This window comes from Athene cunicularia, assembly GCF_003259725.1.
Source record: "Athene cunicularia isolate RWA chromosome 11 unlocalized genomic scaffold, athCun1 chr11_part2, whole genome shotgun sequence".
NCBI lineage: Eukaryota > Metazoa > Chordata > Aves > Strigiformes > Strigidae > Athene > Athene cunicularia.
In genome coordinates, this window is record NW_020799114.1 from 2,385,188 (window position 1) to 2,396,241 (window position 11,054).

Below are 11,054 nucleotides of genomic sequence, written 5' to 3' on the forward strand. Positions count from 1 at the left end.
GTCCCGGCCCAGGGGAGCGCTGGGTCGGGGTCGGGGGGAGTGTGGCTTCGCCATCCCAGGCCTACGCCCAGGCTCCACATCAAAAGGCAGGGAACAAAACAACTGCAGAGCATTTTAAAGCAAAATAAATAAACCCTTGGCTCCTCCGGGAGAGTTCTTACCAAAGGTACGATCTATTTATGGCTTTTTATTTCAAAAGCAGATACATAACAGGAACTTTAGATATTCAAGCCCTCAAGAAGCTAACTTCTGATATTCAGGCCCCAAAGAACCTGACTTCCCACAATCAAAGGGTTTGCCATAACCCTCTGCTTTATCAGGTGGCTGGTGGGACTAGAGGAAATCCTGGGTTTCTGCTTTATGGGGTGGTTGGTGGAAGTGGAGGAAATCCTGGGTTTTTATCGAATGAAAGCAGCTTTCAGTCGAGAGGACAATGTGACAATATCTGTTTTCATAGCATCTTCCAGCAGGAAGGTTCCCAGAACGTTTTCTTCGCAGGGCAGTATCAGGGAGATTACCTTGGTGATAGCAGGTTGCCCTGTGGGAGAGGCCGAGCACTCAGGAACGCCCGGTTGCTCGAGACAAGATTTGGGGCTGATCATTTGGGGCTTTACTCCAGATGAACCAAGAACAGTAAAACTGGAGGAATCAGCCCACTAGAAATATGTACACACGCTCTCCAGCATAACCCGAAACAATTAAGTATCTGAAGAGCAGCTTTTGCCTCCAGGTTTCTCTGTTTCAACACCCGTGAAGGTTTTTGGGGTTCACAGTCTGTCTGTATCAATCCGTTTCTGTTTGCTGCAGGTGATGTGACAAACCTGACTCCCGAGCACTCCTTCGAAGGCACGAAAGTAGGTGTGGGGAACATCGTCTTGGCTTTGTACAGCGGCCTCTTTGCCTACGGAGGATGGTAAGATTGCACTGAAAAGTGCTAAATGCTGCAGTGCGTTCCCCTGTCCCTAGATCATGTCTGCAGGAAGAGCGTGGCCCAGGACTTTCCGAGTCTTTCTTGTAACCGGGACAATGAGGCAGATGCTTTGGGTTTGCCTAGTAATGTTAACAGTCGTATTTCACACCCTGGTTCCAGCCAGGACACAGAAGCAGGAGGAAGCGGAGGTGATGATGGGGTTTAGAAGCAGCAGCAGACGGTGGGTGATGAGGCACCATGATGCTTCGTGCAGCTCCTCGGTGTGTTGAGAGAAGGCAGCAGGGTGGGTTTAGCTCGCAGAGATGTGCTACGTGCCAGCAGATTACTTTGAGCACCAAATTAAAGCTCTTTATCAGTCCCGTTGAGCACTTGGAAGCACAAGGAGCCCGCTCAATTTGCTGTGAAGTGAATTTGCTGGAAGGGATCTGAGCCCTGGGCTCGGCACTGGGGAGGCCGCCCCTCGATGGGGGGGTTCAGTTTTGGGCCCCTCACCCCAAAAAGGCCATTGAGTGACTCAAGCGTGGCCAGAGAAGGGCAACGGAGCTGGGGCAGGGTCTGGAGCACAGGTCTGCTGGGGAGCGGCTGGGGGAACTGGGGGGGTTCAGTCTGGAGAAGAGGAGGCTGAGGGGAGACCTCCTGGCCCTCGGCAACTCCCTGCCAGGAGGGGGCAGAGAGGGGGGATGAGTCTCTGGAGCCAAGGCCCCAGCGCCAGGCCCCGAGGGAATGGCCTCAAGCTGCCCAGGGCAGGGTCAGGCTGGCTCTGAGGAAGGATTTCTGTGCAGAAGGGGCTGTTGGGCGTTGGAATGGGCTGCCCAGGGCAGGGGGGAGTCCCCGGGATCCCTGGAGGGGTTGAAGAGTCGGGCTGAGCCAGCGCTGAGGGATCTGGGGGAGTTGGGAACGGTCAGGGTGAGGGTCATGGTTGGGCTGGAGGAGCTGCAGGGGCTTTTCCATCCCAGGTGATTCTGGGATTCTATGAAAACAGGCCAGTTGCAGCCATCCTTGTTGCCTGGAGGGGTGGCCCTGTCGTGGGTGGGTGCAGCTCTTCACCTGCAGTCACCCCTCCTCTTGCAGGGGAGCTGCCAGCATGGGGTGTTGGATCCACCAGCACCCCCAGGGCTCCTGCTTCACAGGTTTTCTGCTGTAGCTCTCAGACTGGGCATCAGCCATCACAGGTTTTACTGCAGGTGTCAGTCTGTCTACCCCTCCCAAAATTCCCTTGAAGATGAATACAAATAAAGGTTTGGTTTATTCCATGGACTAACCAGAATTAACCACCGTTCTTTTTAAATTACAGGAATTACTTGAATTTTGTTACGGAAGAGATGATCAATCCCTACAGGTAGGTGTGTGTCCTGCCATGACTTCCCTGGGAGAAAAGCCTCTTGATCTGGGGAAGCCCCTTCCTCCTGCCTGCACCAGGCAGATCAGCCCAGAAGCCAAGGTCTTTTTCTAGGGGAATAGAAGACAGATAAATTAATGGCATTATTCCTTCCTGGAATAGGGGAAGAGGAATAATGATCTCTCTATGAGAAGGGCTGTTGTTTACGTTGCTTTCCTGTCATGCTAATATCATCAGTGTTGTTGGAAAGTCCTGCTTCCTTGGCATGGCACCTCTCTGAATTACAGGCAAGGAAGAAGCACTCATGGCTTTATTACTATCTTGTGTAAACTCCCACGAGAGTATTTGTGTGTACATACGTTTGTCACGTGCTCTTCCTCTTCTGTTGAGCAATACCCTCCTTCTGCACTGCTCGTGCCTTTCAGGGTCACACAGGGGACCTGGTGAGGTGAGGGTGAGCCACCCCAAAGCAGGTGGTGATAAATAATTTTTTGCTGATAAATCGTTGTCGATAAATCAATTTTTGCTCACAGGGAAGGTGCCTGTGAGGTGCTGTCGATACAAGCTTCAGGGTCACTTGTGCAAGAACCCATTCCTGGCTGGCCCTGGCAGTGATTAGTGCCTGCTGGGAAGCATAAGATTGGATATGCCCTTTCCTTGACAAACAGAGTTATAAAAAGGTTTTTGCAGTTTGCAATTATTTTCATGTCTCCTGAATGCAGTCATGGTATTTGACTCTCTCCTCCTGTGGCTTTGAGCTCCACTAGACCAATTATACATGGCATCAAGCAGGGTTTCTTTTTTCAGTTTCCATTCGCAAATGAAGTTAGACTATTTGGAAAGGCAAATTTGTACCAACGCAGCCTCGGCTTTACAGACCCACTCAGACTGTGTCTGAACTCGTTTTCTTTGAGTTTCATCAGTCCAGCCAGCTGCACAGAGTTACAGCCTAAAAACTGCCCACTAAATCCCTGATGTTCCCTTCTCCCACAAGAAACCCACCTGCACAAATACTTCGCCTTTGCCCAGAAGAGAATACATGTGCTGATGCCACTGGCTAGCAAGAGCCACGGGGAGTTATTTTTAATTAATTGCCTTTGCAGTGATCTTGGATTACTGCTTGCCCAGACAGCCAGAGTCTCTCCGTGCAAAAAGTCCCTTTTGCCATAATCCTCCACAGTACATCTGCCACCCTCCAGGCTGTTCCCATGGGGGCATCTTCTCCTCTCTCAGGGGAGCAGCTGGGAAACGGGACATGCTGAAGAGCCAAAGAAGAGCAGAACGCCAAGGGCCACCAACCCACGGCATCCAGAGCTCTCTTCTCTGAAGTGCAGCGCTCCATTACGATTTCTGTTTTCTTCCTAGAAACCTGCCTCTGGCTATCATCATCTCGCTACCTGTAGTCACTCTGGTTTATGTGCTGACAAACTTGGCTTACTTCACGACCCTGTCGACGGACCAGATGCTGACGTCCGAAGCCGTGGCTGTGGTAAGATAGGTGCATTTCTGATGCGACTCATCTGTTTTCCAGGGCTGGTTAAATCAGACTTACAATCTCTGCATACATCTAGTTTGTTCCAGGCTGATCAGGGCTGCTTACAAAAAAGCTGATGTTTGACAGGAGATAAAGGCAACTGTGACGGGAGCAGGGAAGAACAGCGTGATACCAAGTGGGATTAATCACAGACAGTAGTGAGGGTGGGCACTCAGTTAGTGCTGCTCTTCATTCGTAAATACACGAGGTTGCTGCTGGCCTCATGACTTATCATCAGTTACCAGGGCGTGATATTTATGGGAAAAGGTCATTCAGTCAATGCTGAACTAGATTGTTCTCTCTCTCTGTATCTTCCTTGTTTTAATTAAGAGAGAAGAATAATACTTCTATTAATTAAAATGCCACTGCGGTCAGAAATCCTGCTTGCTTCAGAAGTGAGCAGCATGGGATGACCTTGTAAACTGAGTAGGACCAGGATGGGTCAGTGCTTCAGGGGGCATCTCCCAGGCCAGCAGAAGTTGGTCTGGGCCGTTCAGGTGATGCTGCTTCATCCTTCGGGTTAGTACCAAGCCCCCACTCCAGCCTGCACCTACGTGGTGCTGAGTTACTGGAGCCGCCAGCCCTGGTCACATCACTCTAGTTGTGCCTCTGCAAGTCTTGAAATCAGTACGATAGCATTGGCATCAAACTAGAGTGAAGCAGTTTATGATATAAAACCACATCTCCAGGTCTTGCTGCTGATTTTTTTTTTTTTTTTGCAATTCCACAATACGCTTTTGCAGGAAGGAGGAGCAGCAAATGGCAGCATGGAAAACTCCCTAACAGCTTTGGCACTAGGCCATGTCATTTGTTCAGATTTCTACAAATACTAAGTCTGTGTAGGCAGCTGTGAGTTCTTTTGGACAGTCTGGGTGTGAAATATCTTGTCTTGTGGCCCCGCATTTAGGATTTTGTTCTTTTGGACAGTCTGGGTGTGAAATATCTTGTCTTGTGGCCCCAACATTTAGGATTTTGGGAACTACCACCTTGGCGTCATGTCCTGGATCATACCCGTCTTTGTTGGCTTATCGTGCTTTGGATCTGTTAATGGATCTCTCTTCACTTCTTCCCGGTAGGTTTCTTGCTCAATTTTGTGGTTTTTGTTTACAAGTCATGCTTAATGCCTCTTTATTTGGAGTTGTCCTCCAAAGAGTGGCTGTGGGTAGACACAAAGTCTAAACGGTCTGGAGGCCATCTGGGGAATGTGGAGAAAAAAAAAAAAGTGGGACTTTAAAACCATATCCAGTTTAAAGGAAACCCTTTCAATGGTCTTAGTCTTCTGTTCCTCAGGCAAAGTCCTGTTGAAGTTATTAGAACATAAACAAACACAGGCTTGAGGCTCAGTGATGTTGCCTGAGAAAGTGTCTTTAATGGAAAGCAGAAAGTTATGAAACTTCAGGGCTGAGAATCCCTCCAGAAAGGGGAGAAAGGACAAGGCAGGACAGGGACGGAGCTGGTTCCAGCTCTGACACACATCTCCCAGGTTGTCTTAGGAAAGTCACTTAATTGCTCTCTCCAGAAAGGATATAAATACATCTTTTCTTGCATTCCTTGTCCGCCTCCAGCCTTCCTTCTAAGACAGGGACTTTCCACTGTGGATGTGCAGAACACCCCGTGCTGGGGTCAGACCCTGGAGGGCCCCACTCCTGAACCAGTGACAGCAAAAGGGCAGGGCTGGCGTGGGGCAGGGCACCCCTGAGGTGGAAAATCTGCGTGGAGCCTGGGCGTTCCAGACTTGCTGGCTCAGCCCTCCCTAGGCTGAGCTTGGGCTGTCCCCACTTGTTTTGTGCTGAAGACAAACCCCAGCCCGGGGCTGAGGGTTGCAGGGGTGATAACTGCTCTGTCTCCCCCACCTCAGGCTGTTCTTCGTGGGATCCCGAGAAGGACACTTGCCTTCCATCCTGTCTATGATCCACCCCAGGCTCCTCACTCCCGTGCCGTCCCTCATCTTTACGGTGAGCACCTGGGGCTGTGGTGATGAGCATTGACCTGGTACTGGGAAACGGGCCGGGGTGGGATCCCATCAGCGTGGTTGGAGGTGGGGGCTGCTTGGGCACCCCCTCCAGACACAGCCAGCCCTGCATGCACCTAAAGGAGAGGGTAGACCCTTCTCCTTCTCATCGTATCCTCATATTCCACTTCTTGGAATTTGTTTTGTTTGTGTTGTTTTGACATCGTTCCAGCCACCAATCGAAAATAGCTTAAATAAGTAAAAAATAATTAACGTGATTCTTTTCCTAGTAGATAATTCTTCTAAAATACCTGTATTTAGTGTTGTAACTTCTGGATGCAGTGCGTCATGACCCTGCTCTATGCCTTCTCCAACAACATTTTCTCAGTCATTAACTTCTTCAGCTTCTTCAACTGGCTGTGCGTGGCTCTGGCCATCATCGGCATGATGTGGCTGCGTTATAAGAAGCCAGAGCTGGAAAGGCCCATCAAGGTGAGAGCTGTGTGGTAATTGTGGCAGGTCCTCCCCGAGTCCCTTCTCAGCACCTCAGGGAAGGTTCAGCAAGTTCGGCTGCTTGTCCTGCACCGAAGAGGGGCTGGGATTGCAAGTGTACAGGGGAAATGTTGTGCTGTAGCTAACGCAGGCATCCCTGCTGCACAGAAATCTGCCAGTGCAAGGAGGACAAAGAGCTGCCGTGGCCATGGGGACATCAGGGCGAAGGGGGGCTCTGGGGTGTTCTGCTGGGGTAGCCCGGCGGGAAGCTCTCCATGACTAACATATTCCCCAGGACAAATCATAGGCTGTGGCCCTCAGTGAAACACTCTGTACCATCATGGAATTCACTTTAAATAGTTTTTTAATAAAGCAGACAAACCCACGCCTGCAGAGATGAGAACTTTGTTCTCTTTGTCCTTGGCCAGCTTGGCAGTACCATGTCCCATCTGGGAGGAGGCCAAGATCATGTCAGCCACAAGCGTGTCTGCCTTTCTTAAAGGCATGTTTCTCACTCATCCCCCAGCACACTCAGGTCTCTGCCAGGCAACAGGCAGCCAGAGAGGATCAGACTGACAGATCTGGACCAGTGCCTTCCCGAAGTAACTCTTTACGGGGTGTTTTATTTTTTGTTTTTTCTTCAAAAAGCTGGGCTGCTCTCAGCAGGTGCCCTGCTCGGAGCCGTGTAGCCCGAGTGCCCTGAGAACCTGCTGGGAAGATGCTCCGGCTTGTGCTGTGCTTGCTGCTGAATTTGATGCTGTTGGTACAGATGCTTTTTATAAGGAATCATTCAAGGATGGAATGAGGATCCAAAAAAAAAGGTGCTGAGAAGGGCTCGTGGCTCTTGGCAAGCCACACCTTCATTTTGCTGGTTTTAAATGTATAAGTTAAACGTTGGCCTTACATCTGTTTTCTCCGGGGTTGATGGAGAGCTCTGCCTAAATCAGTGCCTTCCCCGTGGCAGCTCAAGGTCACAGTCCCCTTGTTCAGAGCACTGGGACAGACAGGAGCGCCATCCAAGCGGGGCTCTGTGGCGGAACGTGAACTCCTTCCTTTCCCGGGCTGTACAGCTAGAGAAAATTCACTGGAAAGCACCACCCTGTTCCCCAGAGCCAGCCTTTAACCTCTTCTTGGGTCCTTCTTTAGGTGAACATCTGCCTGCCCGTTTTCTTCATCCTGGCCTGCTTGTTCCTCATTGCTGTGTCCTTCTGGATGACGCCGAAGGAATGTGCGATTGGCTTTGCCATCATCTTCAGCGGGATCCCTGTTTACTTCTTCGGGGTCTGGTGGCAAAACAAGCCCAAGTGGGTTCTCCAAGGCATCTGTAAGTGTTACCAGTGAAGACCAAGGGTACAGCCTTGACTTTTGCTCCAAAAATAGCAGCTTCCCAGTGAGCACGCTACAGCTGGTAGCCCTGGCTCTCCTCCGTGTAGTGGAGGCTTCCAACGTCTTGGCTCTGATCAATTCTTCTTTAACGGTAACAAGTTTTAACCTGATGATTACCTCACCTACCAAGCACCCAAAACGCACCCTGACTTGCAATAATTGCAAAGTTTGGACCAAATACCACCAGGTGTTTTTTCATCTTGGCAAACGGGTTGCTGTTATGCAGGGGAGTGTAATTTGCTGAGCACATTGCTGCCTTTCTTCTGCCTCCTGTAAAAGCACAGGGTCAAGGCTTTTGTCAACAGAGAATCGCTTTCTAGTGATGTAGGAAGGGAAAAGAAGTAACAGCATAACAGTCTGAGCACAGTTGGCCTCAATTTGTCTGCTGAAAATTTGTAATTAATCCCAATCCATCACCAAGCCAGTGCTAACATTTCTGATCCAGTCGAAGCTCTCCTTGGCATCAAAATGTGGCAGCAGAGCGGAGGGAGGGGAAAATCCCCTGGACGTTTTCTCCTGCAAGGTTTATTTTTAAGGTATCTTCATATAAGGTTTTCCAACAGCTGACACTACACCACGGTGTGTTTTGAAGGGATGGAGAGGTTGTGCTTGGCACATGTAACCTCTGTCTGAACAACTGAATCAAGAAAGTCAATCTGTGTTGTCCAAGTAACTAAACTCCACCATCTGCCTCCCAGCTCTCATACAACAGCCTGACCTAGAAAAGCAGACAAGTAGAAATGCCCAGCCTTAGCTGGATGCTTTTTATGAAAAAGGCTTTCAACAGTGCTCAGCATTTGTTTATTCTTTTTTTTTTTTTCCCCGTCTCTCTCTCTCTCTCTCTCTCACACACTCACTTTTTAATTCTGAGTATTAGGCCCAGTTCCTGGAAAAGCCATTTCTGCAGTGCATGGGTGGCAAATTACCATATTAATTGTTTTCCACCACCAAAGGCTTGTAAGGAGAATATAGAAAATATTCTGGGAACACTGAATGATAATTCTGCAAATGTCCTGTTAGAAACATATGATCTTTAAACACATGTGTGTATTCATCTATTGCAGATAATTTGATCACCAACTGATCTGAGTTTGACTTTGTGTGTATTTAGAATTAGTGTTAGCTTTACCTGGCAGGACTATCTTGTGATCTCCACACAGCGAAGCAGCACAAAGCACGGGTGTGTTTGGGGACTAGCCACCAAAAGTAATGGGTAGGATTAAAAAGTCACTTCGGTTTAGCACCTCTCCTGTGCAGACTTGGATCTGAAATGCCTCCTTTGCTCTCCACCTGCTCTGTGCGAGGCAGCGGACCTTGCCTTGTGTTCAGGATGCCGAGTTGGTCCTGCCCTGGGTCCTCAAGCTTTTAAAGAAGCTGCGTGCACACAGGGCTGAGGTTTCCAAAACAGGAAATAAAAGCGTTGGCTCATATTTTTTTCTGCTCATTCCTGCTCTTGTGCCTGACTCAGTTTTGGCTGCTTGCAGTTCTGCCATCCCAGCATAGTTCCCATATCGCTGTGCAATTAGAAACTGGTGTCAAGAAGTGCCAGAGCCTCTCTCGGGGCAGTACAACATCCTCGCAAAGCTCCCAGTGTTACGTCTTTCAGTTCTGGGCGTGAGGAGAGAGGAGCCTGCAGCTCGTTTGCTTTCAAGTCTTAAATTGCCTTTGGGCTGATCTTGCTTGGAAGGGCGGTGGGGAGGCAGTGGGTCAGCCCTTCTGGGGCAGAGGATCGTGAACTGAGACCAGGACGTTTGCTGGGCCCCTGCGTGTGATCTCTGACCTGTACTTTGCTTTCTTCCCCATAGTCTCTGCAACAGTCCTGTGCCAGAAACTGATGGAAGTGGTTCCGCAAGAATCATAAGCAGGAAAAGCAGAGACACTCAGCTCGAGGAAACGCACAATATTATTTTAAGACGACACAAGGAGAAAACGCTTCTGATCCCTCGTAAACAAAACCTAGGCACTGGAGCACCCCGTCGGAGCTGCTTGACGTCTGACACCATGCCCCTGGCTCTGCCTTGCCTCCTCCAGCCCCTCCGTCACCACCTTTTAGCCTGGCAGATGAGCAACCCTGTGATGAGAAGTTCTTGGTACGAACGTGGGCCAAGAGGAGGAATTCCCGATGGCAGCTTCAAAGGGGTCCTGCCCGTCTGGCAGCAGCGAGTCGGATCAGCATCTGTGTGTGTGTGTGTGTGTGTGTGTAACACTGAGGGCTGTACTTAGTTCTGTGTAGGCTTACTCAGTTTGGGCCTGGGATCCCCCAGATGACAGCCAATCTGCTCATGAGCCCAGTTTGAGTGTTCCCAGCTGTACAAACGTGCCCGGGGCTGGGGCTGGGACAGTCACAGAGCTGCAGGGTGGTCCTGAGCCCGGCCTACCTGCCTTACCTGGTCCGGGGGCGTGGTTGTGAAGCGAGGGGTGGCTGATGTTGGCTCACACACACACACACACACACAAACTCATACCAAAATACATGCTGCTGGATGCTGTGGACTCTGTCCACTGGCAGTGACTTATGTGAGACAAGGCAGAGCAGAATTAGTGTCAGAGAATTGATGTGGGGAGGCCTCATCTGACTTTCACTGCGTTCCTGACTAGAGCACTCGGGGTCCCCTGCCACTGTCTGGCTTTTAACTCTCAGATCCAAGCCATCTCCCTGCTATTGAGCCGGTCCTCCGGGATGCTCTTCACCACAATGCCCATCCCGTGGCTCTGTGAATTAGCACTGGGGCAGGTGCAGGCCTGAGGGTGAAGTTCCTTCTGATAAACCCAGGGAATTGCAATTAGCAGAAGGCCGAGTCCTCGGCTTGCTCACTCCATGTTTTCCTGTAGCTAAGTGTGATCCAGCATGGGATGAGCAACATCAACGCTCTCCAAATGGCCCTGTTCGTTGCCCACCGTGTGATTCACGTTTGTCCCTAAACCATTTGCAAAAAGAACATAAGGGTGGGATTCCCTTGGCTCGTTCCTGGGGGTCTGTGTGTACACTGCCTGTGGCTGCACCCCTCGTTACGCTGAGTCTCTTCTAGAACGTGCAGTGGGGACGGGACCAACTGGGCCTGGGGGGGTGTAGAAAAGGGCAGATGTCCCCCCCCGGCTGGCTGGAGCCTGGCTTTCATCTCAGTCTGCTGTAGATGGTCTGGTTTGCTCTGAAGAAGCAGAGACTGGGGGCCTGGGCCTGCTTTGTGCAAAGCCACAGCGTCAGGTTTGACTTGGTGAGGAGCCCCCCACCCCGACCCCCTCCCGTTCAGGGAGTGGCCTTTGAGCATAAACCGTCATCCGCATGGGAAACCATGTTTTGCTGTTGTGGGTGGTGCAGTCCCATCCCCTGAGCCCACCCAAAATTCCTCTAGTTCCCAAGTAGTCCAAACTGTCCTCTTTGGAACACGTTGCTTTTTTTTTTTGCTTTTTTTTTTTTTTT

The 11,054-nt window shown here is 50.3% G+C and overlaps 1 protein-coding gene across 1 annotated transcript in view; it reads left to right on the forward strand.

Moving 5' to 3' along the window:
- Window positions 1-11,032, forward strand: part of SLC7A5 (solute carrier family 7 member 5) — a 36,035-nt gene extending 25,003 nt beyond the window's left edge. Inside the window, exons 3-10 of the mRNA XM_026857063.1 lie at window positions 808-913; window positions 2,226-2,270; window positions 3,636-3,759; window positions 4,773-4,876; window positions 5,663-5,759; window positions 6,098-6,247; window positions 7,394-7,571; window positions 9,439-11,032. Coding sequence (XP_026712864.1) covers window positions 808-913; window positions 2,226-2,270; window positions 3,636-3,759; window positions 4,773-4,876; window positions 5,663-5,759; window positions 6,098-6,247; window positions 7,394-7,571; window positions 9,439-9,494 — 860 coding nt within the window. The 3' untranslated portion in view covers window positions 9,495-11,032. The remainder of the gene's footprint in view (window positions 1-807; window positions 914-2,225; window positions 2,271-3,635; window positions 3,760-4,772; window positions 4,877-5,662; window positions 5,760-6,097; window positions 6,248-7,393; window positions 7,572-9,438) is intronic.
- The last annotated feature ends 22 nt before the right edge of the window (window positions 11,033-11,054 follow it).